Source organism: Dysidea avara, chromosome 10, assembly GCF_963678975.1.
Source record: "Dysidea avara chromosome 10, odDysAvar1.4, whole genome shotgun sequence".
Classification (NCBI taxonomy): domain Eukaryota; kingdom Metazoa; phylum Porifera; class Demospongiae; order Dictyoceratida; family Dysideidae; genus Dysidea; species Dysidea avara.
Window position 1 is genome coordinate 26,921,877 of NC_089281.1, and position 20,548 is coordinate 26,942,424.

Below are 20,548 nucleotides of genomic sequence, written 5' to 3' on the forward strand. Positions count from 1 at the left end.
ATAAGGGAGGTGTGGGGGTTAAATCACATCTAGATCAAGGACATAAACATGAAAACTGCATGGGTTTTGTTTGTCAAAGTGTCTAAGAAAGTTTGACCAGGAAATGTTGCTCTCAAAACATCAATAGATAATGACAAATCCAGAGGTGGAAGAGCATTCCACAAACATGGAAGTCTGCTAAAATAAAAGTGATGAGATGCATTGTACTGGTACTGTTGATGACACTTAGTTAATCACACACATTAGGGAATAGTTGTATGAGTAACAGTCAAAATTGCACGAGGCAAAGTTAGGTGCAATTTTGGCTGTTACAAGTACATATTCCCTGAAAATGAGTGCCTTGCCTACTAATTATAGTGACCACCCAGCCATAGCTGTTACAAAGCAACAGAAATCAGGCTAATCACACTTAGCAACTGTTGCTGCAACCGCTGTCTAGCAACTGTTTTTAAGCAACTACATTTTTGCTATCCAATAGGGCAAATATCACTATGGTAACATCAGTTGTCAATAGTACTGTTGGATTAATGGAGCAATTACAAAAGCAACCATGCCATTTGCACTCCTATATACTACTGGAACTAATACACAGCAAACTAAATCACTATGCGATTAAGCAGGTTAATTAACAATTGAATTGTGTAACAATGATTTGAAAACACAGGCTGGGTATTGGTTTGTAGTTACTTGGATCATCAAGAGCCTTCCTAGTGCACAGCAGGCCCGTAGCCAGGGGGGGTTCTGAAGAACCGCCCTCTTGGAAAAAAGGTACACAATTTCAGTAAAAGGTCCACAATTTTAGCAAAAAGGTCCACAATTTTAGTATACAAGTCCAAATTTTCAGGAGCAAAAGTCCATTAGCTACAGTTTACTAGCTATAATAAGAAGCTAAAATTAGTGCTCCGAGTAACTCATTCAATGCTTGTATTAAATGCAATGCAAGATCGAGATACTCTAATAGAGCAGTCAACCACTCTAATAGAACAATCACTCTAATAGAACAGTCACAATTACATTTTCTTTTAAAAGCTACTTAATTTACATGTAGATTGTCTAAACCGAGCTTTAATTAAAATATAAGATTTTGGTGGACAAGCCCCTCGATGCAGAGCCCACGAATAGCATCCATGCTTCAACTCCATGCAATGTGTAAATTTCATTGTTTAAGACACCTTTTGTTCTGCTCCACTGCCCCTGTTGATCATGGCAGAGTGCTCAATCTTTCTCATTCTTACTCACTGTGATATTCCAATATATTATATTTAGACACATGCATGTGCAGATGGTATAATTACAGTAGCAGTAGAGATATTTTTCCAGATATCATTCATACAGCTGGTCTTCAGCTTACCTAAAAAAATTGTTATTTTTATTGACTGAAATGCCACTAAATTCAACCTTTTAGTATCTGTTTTCAAAAAATTTCCTGGGGGGGGGCATGCCCCCAGACCCCCCTAGTTTCAGCATGCTTCGCATGCTGGGTGCGCACACCATAATATAATCTGAAACATGTCATATAAAAAGGTCCACTTTTCTTCTAAAAGAACCTACCCAGATAAAAGTCTGGCTACGGCCCTGCACAGGAACAATGTGTGACTGTTTCCAAGCAGCTGGACCTATGATCATGATTAAGTGATTATACAATGCTGTTAATGGAGGAGATTCAGTAACCTCTTTTTGTAACTTGCAGGTAAATCACCTTCTCCATTAGCCTTGCTGACATCAAATGAGCCATAGCAGTATTTACTCTGAGACTGATTTCGCTGAAGGAGAAACCATCAGTGTTATGAATGCCTGCATGGGGAGTAGAGTGAAATTTTCAGCATTTTTGTGATGAGAAGAAATTGCAATAGTTTCATTGATGCAACGGAATTGCTGATAGAACCTTGTTTACTGTGAGAAGTTAAAGATGGTCAATAACAATGTTGACACAGGACCACATATAAGAAGCCTTCTGAGGGCATTGTTTACACTTATGTTAAATTTCCTGAATGGACTTCTTTAAGAGAAGCGTAACATTAGAGTATATACCATGAAAGAAATGCCATTCATTCATCATCAAATGTTGACATGATATGCCAAGGGGCAGACATCAGTGATTTCCTTACACTATCCCAATAAATTTACTTCTGGGTTATATTCCATTAACCGTAGAAAATGAACTCAATTAATTGCATTCCAGTGCATCTGCAGGTACTGCATGCATGCTGCAGACTGCATGATGAGCTGCATGGATGTATACACTATAAATAGCTAATAGGCTTAAATACTTAACTATATAGCTTTGTATACTGTAATTCTTTTTAATTTTATGCCCACTGAGATTTTTCTCTTTTGTGTTTGAACCAGTGAAGACCTTTTCCCACCCCACATTGATGGTGGAATGACTTGCCAGATGATATTGTTACTGCTTCCTCCTTCCGTGGTGCTTTTTATTTTATAATGTAATGTATTGTTAGTGTATTTTTGTATTGATTGCTGTGCTTTATATTGTGTGTTTTACTGTAAGTACTTGTATGTATTCTCCTGTGTGGAAGAACAGCTTATAGCCGAATGCAAGAGCTTAAATAAAAATCAATCAAATTAATCAAATGTGCAGTGATGTGCCAAAATGATTTCTGGGTAGCCAACAGTCTACAACATTCATGCAGGACAAAAATTGAGACCATGAAGTGACATAGCTAGACATTGATAAGCTAGCTGGATTTCAGCTCATAGCTGTATAGCTACTGAGAGGGCAAGTTAGTTCCAACAGCATGATGGACAAATGTCTACAAAGAATGCTGCATCTCCAAGTAAGCATAGAGGTATTAACAGGAAAGAGCATGCTAATTTTACCCCACCGAATTCTAAGCAGCAAAAGGACAAGAACAAAGAAGCTGAAACTAAACCAGAGGATATATGTGCTGTGTGTGATGAGCCAATCTTAGAATGGTCAGAAACTAGTGATGGATAGGAGGCTATATTTTGCGAAGGCCGTTGTAATGCCTGGATGCACTGAAAATGCAGTGGACTGTCTTCAACCTTATTTGATATCCTTAGTAATGAATCAAAAGAACCTTTCTGTTGTTGTCACTGCATTTTTACACATCAAAGAGATAAAATTAACATCCTAAAACAACTTGTTGAGTCTTTGACTGAAAAAATTTCTAGCTTGGAATCCAACAACTCTATCAAGTCTAACTCAACTTCCGAAACTCTGAATTTAATAGAAGCTAACCACTCCATCACAACTTCTGAAACTCCAATAAGTAATCATAATCACCTTCATACTCCTTCCTCTGGTCTTGTTGAACCTCCCAAAGAAAAATCTGATAAACTGTTTAATGTGGTCATGTATGGAATCAAAGAATCCCAACCAAACAGTTCAAGAGCCACTAGACTAAAGGGTCATTCCATGTCAAATCAACCAGGAATTTAGGGTCACCTCTCAGATTTTGACAAAACTTGGTATGTTTGTAGTACCTGTGGCGCTTATCACTTGTGCAAATTTTTAGCTCCATACACCACATAGTTTCTGATTTACAACCACAAATATTTTGAATATTTCATGAAAAATTGGTCCATTTGTAGACACAAAATCAATTGTAACTTCACACTGTGTAAATATTTTTAGACACAATTTTCACTGATGGAAGACTGTTGATTGACCTTTCCAGTGATCCCTAAATTATGGGATATCTACTTAAATATGGTTTGAAAGTACTTTATTGAAAACTTTAATCCTTTATATTTCAAGAAATGCTGATTCAAATTCTTTGAATTTTTTAAAGAATAATGATTGGGTCATGATCTATATTTGATGAAATTTTTGTGGTGAGACCACAATGGGCTCAAGAGATATAATGAATTATGTTGTTGTATGCAGTGGAATTTTGTAGTCTCCTAAATTTCAAAAATTATGATTTTTTGCACTTTAAATCATCATACTCCTTACTATAGGTTGAGGGGTACATGTAGCTAATCTGGGATAGTATTCCTGCTTAAAGAACTCTTAATTATTATTATTATTATTATTATTTGGATTTGTGGTTAGCTTTTAATATGATCACTGTCTATGTTGATCTGAAGTAGTATCATCCATTTCTCTGCAGGATTTAACCCTCTGAACATATTTTAAGCTATGCGACCCATAATACTCCTCGACCCATAATACCTCATATTTGCTGTATTAATTAGGGACAACAGCGCGACCTGATTTCAAAATATTTAGAATATTTCGTATTTAGTTATTCTGTAGCTAACGGTAGTCTCGTCCCCAGCCGCCCACGCGTTCCATCACGCGGAAACCTTCGCTTGATCAATCGCGTGGGCGGCTGGGGACGACGGCACCGTGGTGATTATAGCATAGATCAATGACCAGACTATATTAGACTGATTTCGTAAAAGACCTTTTGTTTTCAGTCAGCTATCGTTGTTTAGCTATCGTTATTTGAGAACATTTCAGTAGACCGGCCGGCAAAGGTAATTTGTATTGTATTTCAGTATTTCTTTGCTGTACAGAATCGATCCTCCACACGGAGTATGTCTTTAGCTATACAGGTTGGCTGCTGTAGAACTCAACCGGAGTACGAACTGACTTGAGAGACGCGGACTTCCTCGGGGAACTGGCTGTCTGAAGATGGAACTTAAAGGTAGCTCAGTAGCATTTCATGTGTATTGTATGCTTGATGGACTAGCTATATTAAAGCCTGCAGTGACTGCATGAACAAGGTTCGAACTCTTATTACACCAGTAGCTAGCTGTAAAAAAATGCTACTTGTCAGCAGTGCCCTTCACAAATGACCCTTTAGCTACGTACATCCATAGATTTTAGAGGCGCGTAGCGTCGGCGCTACGCGCCTCTAAAATCTATGGTACATCAAAAAATGTGCATATAGCTACACTGAACTCTTCAAGTTACTGGCAAGACTAATATATAGTAAATTGTTCCAGATATACATTGTCAGTTAAATTTTCAGGTGTCTGCTACCATACGCAAGGACATTTTAACATCAAAAAAATTTGACGAATCGGTTTAATTCGTCAAATTTAAATTCGTCAAATGTTTATAAGCACCCTTAAAAGTACAGGTTTTGCCTACAATTTCTTGATTTTCGTCAACATTTTATTCGTCAAATCTGCTGAAGTCTGAATTCATCAAATTTTTCTTACGTCAAAATTTCCTTGCGTACGGTAGTACATGATTGTTGGCCATTTATTAATTCATTCTCCCCCCTCCCCCTACATTCCAATTTTCCCAGATTTAGAAATACAAAATATTATTTCTGTGTCAAAATCGAGGTACTCTAATAAAGCAGCAGCCATGCACTCATAACACTTAGTTATTCTACTACAGCAATCAAATTTACTGGGAGAGATTTTATAGATTCAAGAAGCCTTACTTGTTGCTTAATTTCTTCATGTTGTCGTTTGAAACTAGGACAGTGTATTGTACATGTCATTCTGAAGGCTCACCAAATAATGAAATTTTATTTATTAATAACTACCTTTATTACTCTTAAGGTAATGGGAAACAGTGAATGTCTTGGCCTTTACCATGTGGTATATAGGCACTGGAAGGTGAGCACTATGTCTATATTTAGAAAACCATCAATGGACGTAGATCAACAGATTGTGAGATACACAAATTTAAACCAGCACAGCTTAGCAAGACCAAAAGCTATGAATTTGAACTTTTCACCTGCAGCCAACCATAGTGTTTAACCCACAGCAAGCTAGCTACTGATATAATGATTTTGAGCAGCGCTTTTCATGATAGTATCTGTAACACAGGCACACCACCATGGGTGTGGGCAATTGGTATATCATCAGATAATGACTAAGCAGGTCATATGGAGTCTCTCCTGCCTAAATACCAGGCTCTAAAAGACCACTCAAATTGAGAGAATGTATGTAGAAATTATCTGGGCAACTGTCCAAGGGTGTCCATGCCTCCAGCTAGTTCCAACTAGCCAGTGGCATTACAAGGTGCCAGAGCATTCCCAGTGACTGGCACATGCCTATAGAAATCCACTCATGAAAAGCAGCCCAAGCAACTCAGTGGCAAGGCTGTGGTGTGTGTATTTATCATGGTGAAAAGTAGTCAGTGTGTGAGTAGATCAAGGATTTTCAAAAATTTGGTCACAGATTGTTTATTTATTAATTTATTAATGCTTTACAGCACAAGTGCTGAAGGTCTGTAGGACACCTGGTCCTACAGCCTGCTCAAAGACTTAATTGTCTTAATGTAACATAACAATAAAGCTTATCTGCCTTGTATATTCATTGTCCCTTTCTCAGATAACATAGGTGTGAAGTCACATACATAATGCCTGCATTGTATAGCTATTGTATACTGCCTACATGTGCCTACAGAGCTTGTCCTGTAAATTTTAGGAGAATGATATTTTGTGACTAATAGTGTGGAATTTCAAGCCAAGAAAGTAAAAAAATGTGTACCTCAAATAAATAAGGTGAGCCACTGATGTGAGTTATTTACAAGTAGCATTAGGAGCGTCTCCAGGATTTTTCCAAGGTGGTTTTCAGATTTGGTAGTGAGGTATAGATGCAGGGGTCTGGGGGCATATCCCCCAGCCGCTGACAGCTGAACATTAAAATGCTTCAAAACATACTAAATTCATGGTTTCGTGGGTGGTATAAGTGATTTTCAATACATGCTTTATTCCCTTTAAGTCTCACAAATGTCAATTATGCATGGTTTGTGGCTGGTCAGATATTGTAGTGACCTTATCAATTTAAATAAAAAACTTGAGGTTTAGCTGCTACTTATTTCGGTTAGTCTTGTATTTGTATCATTATACCTATTCAAACACTAATGAATACTCTATCAAGACACACGGTAGTGAGTTGTGTGGTCAAGAAGCCGGTATGCAACACCGTGAGTATATTGACAGGAAAAAAGAGAATGCGGTTTTCACACATTCGTAGCTTTGTGCTGCCATTACAAAACAAGACGATTTTTGCTGTGGACACGCCCACCAACATCAGTACTCCACATACCAAATTTCAGCAAAATCGCTTCAAGCATTCCTAAGATGTGAGACTTAATTGGCTTAGTTTCTTCAGGTTTTTTTCTTATATCAAGACACACGGTAGTGTGTCGTGCAGCCAAGAAAGCTGGCATGCCACACCGTGATCAAGATAGTGTCATGCGGCCAAGAGAGCTGGCGAGCCACACCGTGAGTATATTGACAGGAAGAAAGAAAACGCGAAGTTCACACATTTGTAGCTCCGTATTATGAAGCAGCACAATTTTTGCTGTGGACACACCTGCCAATATCAATACTCCACATACCAATTAATGCAAATTTCAGCACAATCGCTTCAAGCATTCCCGAGATATGAGACTTCAAAAATTGGGTTTAATTTCTTTTTTTTCTCTCTTCTTCCTCTTTTCGCACACTTGCAAAAAACTGCCATAAAACGCAAATGTCATATCCGATTGCCTTGAAATTTGGCACACAGATGGGGGGGGGGGGGGGGGGGGGTATAAAGGCAGATCTTAGTACCAAGTTTGGCTGGAATACGATTAGTAGTCGAGGAGTTATTAGCGATTATTCACAAAAAGTAATGCCAATATGTTGTCACACTTACAGGGTAAACCGCTTATGGGAAGAAGCTGAAAATCGGTGTGTAGATAGGTTACATATTGAATCTCAAACCTTTTTAGTTTGAAAGAAATCAAGCTAAAGACCACACAGATACAACAAAAAGACCAACAATTGCATTAGCTAAGGCCACTACAAATTAGGGCTGAGCGATACTACCGTTTTAGCGATATATCGCGATATTTTGAAAGTATCGATATCGCGATATTTTGTTATTAACTATCGTGATACCATGCCTGTACATTACTGTCATTAAAAATCCATTTGTTATGCAGTACTAGGCTAAGAATCCTTGTAAATGATAAAGTCCACCCATCTGGTTTTCTCTGCAGAGAGGTGTGAACACCATAACAACCTCAAAGCATGTGTTACAATAACTGTTACTATAAACAAGGATGATAGTGGCTAGTTTGTTATCACCTATAAGTACTTCCTGCAGGAATGCTGAGCAATATGCTATGTAGCACCAGCTGTATCGCTCAGCCCTACTACAAATGAGATAACTTGTTTCTCATCAACCGTCCGCATCTTATGCACATGCGCACTCATTATTGCACGTGATAACAGCATGGTTCTTTTGTGTGTTACTGTAGTCAATGTATCGCATAGAAAAATGTTACTTCCATGGGAAATTGTACAATCCCATTCGGATACAGACACCATTCATGAATTTTTTACTTGTGTGTTGGTTCAAATGCTTTCTGGAGGATCAACAACTACTGGGGTACCAACGGTGTGTACTATATTAGAATATTAAAAGTAGAAACTGTGTTAATATGTAAATGGATTTTGGGAAAGTAATTGTTAAAACTCACCAGGCATGGCAGCCACGCAATAAAAGTTTTAAAGAATCTGGAGCACTAGGCAAAGGTATCCCCATAGGTTTTTCCATTGGCTTAATAACTGTATTGCAAGGTCTCTGATAGGGGTGTAGACGACAAGGTTAGCACCATTTAAGTTGCAAAATAGTTTGGGATGGTGGGTATAGTCCCAAAACCAAATTGAAACCCAGCAGGGGGTACTGTATGGGCTAAAATCAATTATTGTACTATTGGTCCACTCAACTTGCCTGTCCAGGCTGATCTAGCCAACCCAGTGGCCTCACAGAACCACAAACATGCCTGGGGCACTTCTGTAAGCTGACAAAAGCATAGCTGCCATAAGCAGACCGGATGATTTGAAGACTTTTACTGTGTGCAAATTAATGGCCAGAGAGCCTAAAAATCTTATGTTGGTATTAACTTGGCTTCTTTTTGCACCCATATGGTCAATTTTGCCAAATCTGGGTACGAATACTTGAATGTGTAGAGCAAATAAGTTAAGATTTCTACTACACAGATTGCAAAAGTATTTGTTGGTAGCAGCAAGGAATCTTTATCTTTAAAGGGTAACCCTGATTTAGCAGTAAATTCAGTAGTACAGGAGTTTGGAAAGTTCGTGAGATTTATTGTTCATCTTTCAGAAGATGTATGTGTTGTGACAGCACAACATCCAAATGCATTTGATATTTTGAAACAGTCTTAGTTAGAAATATCAAGGAAAAGAGTGCCATTATGTATTCCGAAAAGAAATAAAAAGGATAAGTTATATAATGAAATTATTCGCTACCTTGAAATGAAAAAAACTTTATTGGAATTCTGATGAGGTTAATTCATCAGGCACTAATTTTGTAAAATCACTGTGTGAGGTGTTATGGTATATCGATGGACACCATTGTACCATTTCTAGTCGTGGATATCAGATTCCTGCTTACTTTAAAGATTTTTAGGGTTACAATATTCCTGAACTGTCAAAGCATTGTAAACGTTCAGTGAGTAACATGTCTGCTGATATCATTGAGAGCTTGAGTACAAAGTTATTTAGAGAAAAGTGGGCATCTACAAGGCAAAGCTGTGAGCTGCTGGCAAGCACTTTGCATCAATATGCATGTGAAATTCAAGGTAAAAACAAAGTCATGAAAAATTCATCTGGTACACCCTGAAGATCCATTGAAAGTTGTATGGATGTTATGTATTTAAAGCCAGTTGGGAGTGTTTGTACTGAGTTTTGAGATGTCTGTGAACAGCTTTCGAAGGGAGGTCCTTACTCCCTAATTGACTTGCATCCTTATCTACCCTCTGATAGCCAGAAAAAAAATATTTTATGGTTAAGAAGCTTAAAGCAGGTTTATCTGTTTCTGCATTGTTACTCATCTACTCAAGTTGGAAATTCATATTTTATTTGGCATGTACCAGATAATTTCCTTGATCAAGTATTCAAAAACAGCCAAATGGTCATTGAAGAAATAAAAAAGCACATTCCAGTTTATCACACAAGGATAGTGATTCAAAATGATTCAAGAATTTATTCAAAAGTTTGGGCAAGTAACACATGCAGTAAAAATACTTTTATGAAGATCTTACAGGTGACTGCTCCAGTAGTGACACAACTGATCAGGCACAAATTGACAAACGAGTGAGGCAAGCAATTGAGATGGAAGATCCGCATATAGTAATGGATCTTCGACATAATAATTCTGGGTATAGCTGTAGGTACAGCTGTGCATGGATGATCGTCGCCATACAAGTATCACACACGTTGCAAGTGCTATATCTATCCATGACTTCCAAGACCAAGTAGCAGCAAGATGTCCAGCAGACACTAAAATTCCCAGTGTAGAATGGATCAGATTACAGTTTTGGCCGAAAATGCCAAATTCTAAAAGAGCTCTCCACCACACAGGTCATTTTAAAGTTCGCTTCAAAGTTCACCAGCATCAGTTCAGAAAAAATCATCTAGATTGCTATTATACAGCTGGTGTTTTTCGATATTTGAGAGAATATGCAGTGCTTGTTAGGGAGCACTGCTTGTTTAGTTGTCTTGATGATAAACATAGAATAAAAATTGGTGAGCCTGATGTCCCAGTAGCAGCAGCTGAGCATGGGCATCATGTGTTAACAGCACCCAGCTCAGAATTTTCAGTTGCTGATCATGACTTTACAAAGCTCTTGGTATTCAGGTAAAGTCCACATTAGCTTAAAGGAAGGTACCTTTGAGCCGTCGAGTCCATGTTCAATCAAAGCCGGTTTTATTTTTATACACTGATGGGGGTCTTGACCACCGACTTCCTTTTATTGCTGTACAGTTATCCCTGATTTCATTGTTTTCACAATTAGACTGGAGAAACCCAGTGGAACGTATAATGTCAGTCATCAACCTAGGGCTTCAATGTGTTGGGCTGACACAGAATGAAATGAATGATGATAATGAGCAGCTATTGGAAAAGGCTGGAAACATGAATGAGATTACAGTTGCAGTGAAAAGGCCATAGTTGATTCAGTTAATAGTCCAAAAATTTGTCTTACACAAGTCCTATCAAGACTTCAATTAAGAGGAGAAAGTTTTAATGTTTTTAATGCTGAAGCTATGGACCAGTCTTTAACTGTGCTTAGACAAGTTGACAATGCAATAGTAAATACATCTATTAACAAAATATCTCTATCTAATCACCCAAAACTGAAGGAATTCATACAACATTACTGTAGGAAACAGTACTACTCTTTTGAGATCCGTAAATGTGGTTCTTTAGAATGCACCATTTGTCGATTATCTGAAGAAAATTCAAAAAACTTAATCCTTTGCCTGATCCTACGCTAGGAAGTGACAACCATTATTTAAGTTCAGTCATATATTGGTCAAAGTACTAGTGAAGAACATCGACCATCTCTCAATCTCAAGAAACCTAAAAAATGCTTCCATTCTCTGGAAGCATTCAACACGTCAAAAATGTTGACATGATGATGTTTAAAATCGAATTTTTGCTGGTTGGCTATAGTTCCATAGCAAGAAATTGAATTGCTTTTTTTATTTGATCCGTATTGCTAGACTTTTTCATTATAGAGTATATCAATCATTTTTGCATCACAATTATCCCACAATTTTGTTGAGAAGTCATTGCTTATAGGTAAACGTTCAAAATATATGTATCACTAAAAGTATAAAACATACTCACTATTCTCTTCAACACAGATGGCTTATAAGGGAATTCTGATGGGTAATCTTTTACTTATCATAAATAATGAGATTAGTTTTTCATTTCCACCTAATTTACATGCTTTATTAAAGTAGTTGTTGCATGCATGAACCAAGCTAAAAGCATACATCGTATGGTGATATTTGCCATATCTTATAGTCATGTGTATATGTTGTAAGGCCAGCATACAAACCTCAAAAAAACTTCCTGTGGCTGCATTTCTTTACAGATTACCAGGCACATCTTTAACAACAACATGTGTCAAGCCATTACATACTTTCCTTCATGCATTCTATAATACCAATGTCCTGATTGTTTTAATTTTAAAAATAACTATACAAATGAAAAGGTATAAAGGGATTAATGCATGTAGATTCACATGACAAAGTACATAGTGTATCATTTTAATGGCACTCTAATGATGAATTTAATGCTGAAACATTGATAGAATTTATGTAGTATACTTTCTGCTAAGTACTTATATCCATGTATATCTGGCTCAAATTATTATTTTTTTATTATATGGCAAAATACTGAGATATTTGAATATTCACTGTAGATAGTGGGCCTTGGGTTGTTAGCATCCTTTTTTTCTATATAGCTGATTCTACACCAGCAATGAAATACCTCCAAAACCTTGTGATCCCTTATGTGGGAGACAAGTGGTACAGGCTAGGAGTGCAACTACTAGAAGTGGACCAGGAGAATAAACTGCAGCTGATTGAATCTAATGAACGTGATGTGGATACCTGTTGCTACAAAATGTTCCGTTACTGGCTTCAAACTCATCCAAATGCTAACTGGCATCACTTGATAGCAGCGTTGAGATCACGTGGTGTGGAACTAATTAGTTTAGCTGCTGACTTAGAAAAGAAATTTAGTGGTAGGTTGTGGAATAATTGATATTGAGTCAATTTGCCTGTGGCTTTTAAAATTACATCTTGTGTAATTAAATATATTATTGTAATGGTTGAATGTATTTTCAGCAGCAGTGCAATCACTTTAAGCAGCTAACACTCACCTGTTCACTACCATCAGTTAGTGCAACTTAACATGTAACTTTATTTATAGGTGTATGTATTTGAGACATCTGTTATTACATTATAGTATGGATTATACACTGCATAGTATTTATATGATAGTATATATATCATGCATGTATTTGTGCTATTGTAGTGTGTGTGTATGTGGTGTGTGTTTGTGTATGTGCATGTTTCTAACACTCTTTTGATGAACACCATTCATTGTGACCCTCACTATGTGTGACTATTATAGCAAGAGTTCATAATACTTACTATCATGAACTCTTTCTAGTCTTGCTATTAGCAAGCTAAATGCTGATGACAGTTACAGGATTGTCCCTGTGTGTCCATCCTACTGGTATACCATGTCTCTGCAGAGGGTTTGCAAGTCACTTATGGGACAATTAACATTTTGAATTTGCATGTACATATGAAGGCACAGCTTGGTGGGGCTTTGTCCCTATGTCCAGGGCACACTGCTGCTGCTGCTGCCATAATTTCAATGGAGCTTGTTATTGCCTGTCCTTTCCTTTTTGAAAGATCATGTGATCTGTATCAGCTATAGCAAATAAGCGAAGAATTGTGTGTGTTATGTGTGTTCCAGTTTACAGCAAATATTGCACTATAATGGTTACTTTTGTGTGTAGTGTTGTCCCCTGATATGAAATCTTCTGATAAAGAAAGTAAGCATGACAATGTTGCATGTAAAATAATGTCTATTTGTTTTATTTGTAGTAGATAATGGTGGTATAAACTTTGAGAAATACAAGGACGTTTCTCTTGCATTTTCTGCTTTGACCAGCAAATTTCAAGTTGAACCTGAAACTTCTTCATATTTTCAAGTTGTTAAGAGTCGGTGTATTAGCAGGGCTAAGCATAGAGAGATGAAAACAGCAATTGAAGGGACACATAACATTCATGGTCTCTTGCAATTGCTTGATATAAATAGCATGTTTTTTAATTGGATTAACATAAAGTTTTTAGAAACAATAGCTACTGCAGTGACTGTTGCTTCAGGAAACAACAAACTTGAGAGGATAGTACAAGATTACAAGGATGCTATCTATTCCAGAACACTGCGTCAAGTTTGGGATGATATTCCATCATATCGACAAGTGAAGGACAAATATTATAGCAAATTAAAATCTGTTTTTTGTGATAAAGATCCTGATAATGTGACAGTGAAAGAAGTGATTACGCAATGTGCACCACAATTGATTAAAAACATAGCTTTAGATATCATGGAGATCAGTGAAGGATCTCTGACAATTTCCTGGCTTATATCAACTAATGAAGCTTATCAAGCATTCCTGTCCTTGCTAACTGTTCCTCAGGAATCACGGCAAGATAATTTCTTACAAGTTGGGGCATGGATAATTTATCACCCACAATTTGTTCTGGCAGAGCAAAAGAAAATCCATGGTTAGTGAACAAGCTGTTTTTTTTTTTTTGTTTTTTTTTTAAAACGTATACATACAATGATTTTAATAGTAATGTTTTGTATATTAACTGCGCAAAGTATTGGATTTTCTCCTTGTTATTTGCTGTATACACAATCACTGGATAGAATGTTACTTTACACTGTGCACCTGATGGTACTGCTACTTTAGACTTTAAGCACAACCCGTGCATAAAAGTCGCTCCACATGGGTGCCTAAACATCATGTTACAACTCATTGCTTGTTAACACCCATACTCCAGTATGATATTGTCACCTAGATCAATATACTGCACACTTCACACATTTACAAATTTTCTGTCTATCACTAACTCCTGGTAGTACTTGGTGATTAGTGAGCAAACAGTGTACGTACAGTTAAATTAGACTGCTCCACATTTTCATTGGCAAAATCCAGAAGATATATGTCAGCCCATTCACTTGTGTAGATGGGCTGTACCTCACATGCTCGGGAGAATGGACACCAGAGCCCAGTGAGCACATCCACCAAATTATCCATGATTAACCAAAATTTTGCAAAGCTAGGCTTATAGACATACATGCACCATTGTAATGCATGATGCTGTCAAAGGTTGCACAGCATGCATTTGTACATTTAGTTTGAGTTACATTACTCTTATTATGAGTGCAGAATTTTATTATAACTTTTTAATATACATAGACCTTTACTAGTGGCTTTACATTTTATGTATTTGTTGTATGTTCTAGCAATGATACCAACTCCTACACTACTGATGGGTTATTATCATGGCTTGTTGATGAGAGATATTGACATTGATCAGTTGATGGATAAGATGTTCTTTAGCGAACTACTGACTGATCAGGACCAAAACCTCATCTTCACTGGATACAGTGTTTACCAGAGAAAATGCCTTATGTTGAATTATGCCAGATGTATGGGTACTAAACAGCTGTTGGTATTTTGTAACCTGGTACAAGAGTTGTGTCCAGAGATTGGTTCACAGTTGAAAATAGGTATGAGTGTGCTTACATTCAGATTAACTGTTTTTAACCATGCAACTAGAAACCAGCTTCACAATTACACTCATCGTTCATAATCCTGTAAGCATTTGTCCAATTTTAACTTTCCTTTAGACATTCTTTGTGTGTGTGTGTGCTAGATTTCAAGTTGATCAGTTTATGTGCATGCATTTTGTAGCAAATTTTGTATAGAGAGCATGTGTTTGAAAACAAGAAAACAAACTATAGTTGTGCGTATCTGCATATCTCAGGAATGACTGAGGTAATTTATATGCTCAAATTTCATGTATGGCTTGCCTTACGTGGTGGGCAACATTCACTGCAAAAGTGGTAAAAGGGGCTATGAACTGGCATCAAATGAGTAAAAATTGCACCTTCTTATTAACATATATGCTGCTGATGTGACACACTGACTTTAGTGTCTAAAATCATTGTGTTTGTTGTAGGTTTGCAGTCTGATACCTCTGCTTACAGTGGATCACATGATGATGACATTGCCAAACCAGCAATCATATTACATGATCAGTGTTTACACATCAATACAACGTCAGTACATATTGAGTTCTCTCATCTTGTTGATCAAATAAGGGAATTGTTACAACAACATGATCATGAGCAGCTGTTTGAGCAGTGTAGAGAGATGAAAGCCAGTGATAATTACTGTATCAATTTATTTTCTGATCATCAGATAAAGATATTTAATGAATTCAAGAATGCAACCATCCTTTTGTGGAGTTTGTCTGCTTATTTTACTTGGAGTGATTACTCAATCCTCAGGGTACTTGGTAGCTCTTCCAAAGATACTATCAAATTACTTGATGAGTTTGACTCCCAATTAAACTGTACAGAGCTGATTGCTTCCTACCCTATACCACACTTGTCATCAGATATGATCCCCACTGATCCTACCAGTACACATACAGTACTAGCCATCAGGTGTGACCAGGAACTGTACAACTGTACACTCCAGTATGTGTATGACATGAAGTCACTGATGGTTGAGAAGTGTGACATCACACTACACTGTCTGCAGCTACTAGCAGTCAGACCCAACCCTACCATAATATACTGGACTATCCCAAAGTGTGTGGTGGAGTTGATCAGTAGTAACGTACCAATACACAGTGACTACTTGTACTCCAGAGGAGTAGTTGAAGTGTTGGTGTATCCTGAACCACTACTAGCCACTAGTGATGGTGTTAGGATTGGATCATTAGCTTTTGTCGCTGATAGTGAAGACAGTACTGATGAGGTACAGTTACTTGTTAACGTATTGCATACTACCACACCAACACAGTTTTGAAATAAAAATTTTCCGTGCATAATTCTGTGAATGGTAGGGACCTGAGAAAAGGCTTAAATAAAGCCTGTGAATACAGGATAACCAACATGATATGATGTTTTGATCATTGTATCAAGGACACAGCTTTCTACTTTCTCTACTTTAAACCGCAATGCTACACTCCAATGTTTAATCCATACCTCAATGCCTCAATGTATTACTTACTGAAGTCACATCCTACACCATTGGATACACCAGTTCAGTACGTAGTCATAGCACAACTTGTGTATGGATTCTAGAAGGCTTACTATTACAGCTTACCACCCAGCCAATGTCGAACAGTATAAAATATAAAATAGCTAAATTGGCAAGTAAAGTTTGATAATTTTTCAGACTTTATAGCCGCACCAAACTTTAGTTGTTTATGGTAATACCAGTAATAGTTTTATTATGCTAGGAGTGGACTACTCTGTTTCATAAACATGAAACAGAAAGATTGGAGATTCAGAAACAGTTTAAAAGGAAAGTAGAAGTAAGTTCATCATATTGTGCTTGTATAGAGTGTTGTGAACTTTTGTGCAGGAAAGCAAAACTTATAAACAACAAATTGTTCAGAAGGATTCAGAGTATATGATGCTGAAGTTAAAGTCCCAGGAATCTGATAGTGTAATAAAAGGACTTGTGAAAACACATGATCAACTGAAGAAAGATTTAAACCTGAGCCGTGATAAAGTTGAAGGAGCAATCAAAAGACTTCAAGTGGCATGTGAAGATGTCAAATCTGATTTTCAAAGCATTTCATTACATGTATGTAAATAAAATGGTGATTAATTTTGTCGTTACATTTTTGTGCGAAGGAGACCATTGAAAGTGACGTGTCCAAACATCTGAAGACTGACCAGGATTTGACATTTCTAACAAAATTAAACATCTTAAGCCATGAAATTGAAGACATGAAGGTATCTATATTTATGTATACACATATGTAGTGCTGCAAAGTCATTAACGTACATATCAGCCATTATGGTCTGATACAACATTATTAATGCCATCTCCTAGTTAGATATTACTATAAGAAGAACAGTGTGTTCTCACTGATTGGTTTACAGCACAGCGAAGTGTATAATTATACCTAATGATAAGTGTACACTATAACACTGTTGAGTACAGAAAAAATACCAAGACACTGTTCACATTGTCCTTAGTCTCCTCATTTAACAGGGGCTAAAAAGGGGGCTAGTTGTGGCCAAAAAGCTAGTTGTAAATAACTTTTGGCTAGTTGTAAATGGCGATTTGGCTAGTTGTAAAAGTCAGACCAAATAGCAAGCTGCACCACAGAAAAGAATAAAGTCAAAAACTACATATATGTGCTGTGAATGTTTACAGGGATTTGACTAAAAGTACCTCAAGATCCAGCCTTGAGATTGCCATTTTCAAAAATTTCTCACTTGTGGTCCACAAAATTACAACTTATAGTTATGGTCATTATCACAGTCCACTATTGATATATAAATAATTGCCTTAAAATCTTATAAAACAATAGTTTGATCTAAAGAATTGGCTTGTACGTCATTGTAAGTTTGTTTGCTATTTCCTAGTTCCAGGTTTCAGTCACTTATCTCAAATTGCTTTAAGATTCAATCTTGCCACAATTATGTTTCAACTAGGTAAATATGCTCCCACACTCCCCTGATATCCCTTCAATCATTCCCTTCACTGACATTTTGCTACACAACAATTGTGACAATATAGAACACAATACAAAATTTGTAATTCAAACGCAAACCCCCCCCCCCCCCCCCCCCCCCCCCTCCAGTCTCAGGTTTGGGCTAGTTGTAAAAATAATTTTTTAGCCACTGCCTCATTAAAGCCTCCTCAGTTTTACATATTACACCACAGCCACTGCATACCCTACAACTTCCCACTTCTATATGCAGGCACTGTCTGTTTATTAGACTGCTTTGTAAACCTCTTCAGCTGAATCTTTCAAAATGTTTATGGTTTCAAGGGAGTAGCTAGTTTTCAGTGTTGATGACTTAGCTAGTCTAATACCTAATCTATGCTAGCTTGTAATCCATCATTCAATGCAGGTCTCTGGTGCGATAGTTAGCAAAACATTCTTGACTGCTCTATTAGAGTATTTTATTGCAGGTGACTACTCTATTAGAGTGTTTTATATTGTTTTAGTGGAGGGGTCTGCAAAGAAGTGTGCCACTATCTATCAGACATTTTCTTGTTGGTTGTTCTCATTCTCCTAGAATTCAACTTGCCCAATGCTGTTTGTTTGTTTGGTTGTATTGTCATTACTTAATTTAGGAACTCTAATTATATGAAGGTATGGTTACTAAGCATGCAACTAATTGTATATAGCTTCATTCATAATATCATGCATGTGTGATTGCATTCTAGAGTTTTGTTGGAATTCCATTTTAGGAAATATTTGAAAAAGATGATGTAGAGGAAAGAAAGCTTTGGGATAGCCAACTGACAGGCCCCAATCAAAAAGGTTTTCTAGCTATGTCTGATATATGTTTTTGTTACCTGTGTAACACTTTTGTGTTAAAAACATGACTCAACACATATTTCCAGACTTTGTCACAAGCCACAAAACATAGTTGTAAACAGTCACAATGTAAAGTAGAGAAAAGAAAATCCCTAGATTCAGTTTTTAACGCACATAATTAACCACTTTATAGTGTGTTACTACATTAGATGTTTGATTAAATGTACAGTTATTCCTCTAAAAGTAATTACTGGTATTCCAGATTTGAGGTGATAGATAGCAAAGTAGTCATCAACATATGAAGTAAACAAGCTTACAGTAATTTCACTATTAGAGTTATTGATTGTTCTATTAGAGTATGTTTTTTTTATTTATGAAAATATGCAGTTACTTGGAGAGGGCTGTGGGAAAGATGTCCCTTCTAAATAATGAAACTGGCATATGTATAGCTTCTCTGTACATGCTTTGTACAGTACCATGCATGCACTGTATCACTTGAAAGTAGGAGTGTGTCAGCATTTCCCCCAAATGGCCCATTTAATTCTAGATCCACCTCCATGTATAAATAGGTACTTACTGAACAATTGCTTTTAAAGCACAGGTTGGGCTGATTTTACTCATCCATTATACCACTAGTTTCTATCCCACAAAATATCATGGCTGGTTACCTGTATTGCAGTGTACAGTATTTATAATGTACATTATGATGAATGCTTGTATTGTTATTTAACAGGCTTACAAACAGTAATCACAACTGAACCATTGCAAAAAATGCAGTTAGAGATTCCCCTTAAGAATGGTCAATGGAGATACATTATGTACCACAAAGTGGCCAAGTTTAACAAGCTAAAATCAAAAGCAGTAAGTAAACTTGTTAACATCCAAGAGCCTAAAGAAAATAGCAATAGTCCATTTATCGTAGTGGAAGGTAATCCAGCTGTAGTCAAAACGGTTGTGAAAGAATTAAATGACCTAATTGATACTATTTGTACAAATGATCCTCCACTAGAAATGACAAGACCTGGAACAATACGATACCTGCTTAGTAAAGATGGTCAAAGTATAATAAGTGGGATTGAAATGCAAGTCCTGTATTCAGTTCACTGTTGGTACACAAGGATTTGTAGAGTCTTCTAAGACAACTGCTAAATGGAAAGCCATGACAGATGAAGGGAAAATGATAACACTAGCTATGGGAGACATTATAGAGTATCCAGTTGATGTCATTGTTAATGCTGCCAATACCATGCTGAATCATGTTGATGGTGTAGCAGCTGCTATTGCCAGGAAAGGTGGTAAGGTCATTCAGGAGGAGTCAACCTGTTATATTCAAAATGAAGGTAAATTGTGTGATGGAGATGCTATAATGATGAAAGAAGTTGGAAATCTTCCTTGTCAGTGTCTAATTCATGCAGTGTTTCCCAGATGGGATGGAGGTACGAACAATGAAGAAAGTAAATTAATAATTGCTTGCATCAAGAGCTTAAATCTTGCAAATCATTATCAATCAGTTGCCTTCCCAAGGTGTAGATATGGTTTCCCTGCAGCTGTGTATGCTCATTCCATGATTAAAGCATTTGTCTCATGGAGCAAATCAAATGCTGTATCCAGCCTTTGTGACATTTATGTTATTGTCAGTGATACAGCACTAGCTAGTGCTTTCACTGAGGAGATAAGAA

General features: G+C 36.9%; 1 protein-coding gene across 1 annotated transcript; it reads left to right on the forward strand.

The window, feature by feature from the left end:
- Nucleotides 1–4,307: 4,307 nt before the first annotated feature.
- Nucleotides 4,308–20,127, forward strand: LOC136237030 (uncharacterized). The gene is made up of 12 exons (XM_066027281.1): nucleotides 4,308–4,464; nucleotides 4,535–4,634; nucleotides 12,224–12,505; nucleotides 13,292–13,327; nucleotides 13,380–14,066; nucleotides 14,812–15,078; nucleotides 15,531–16,336; nucleotides 16,824–16,898; nucleotides 16,949–17,173; nucleotides 17,224–17,325; nucleotides 18,800–18,872; nucleotides 19,603–20,127. Exons 2-12 carry the CDS (start codon nucleotides 4,622–4,624, stop codon nucleotides 20,004–20,006), a joined length of 2,970 nt encoding a protein of 989 aa, XP_065883353.1. The 5' UTR covers nucleotides 4,308–4,464; nucleotides 4,535–4,621; the 3' UTR covers nucleotides 20,007–20,127.
- The last annotated feature ends 421 nt before the right edge of the window (nucleotides 20,128–20,548 follow it).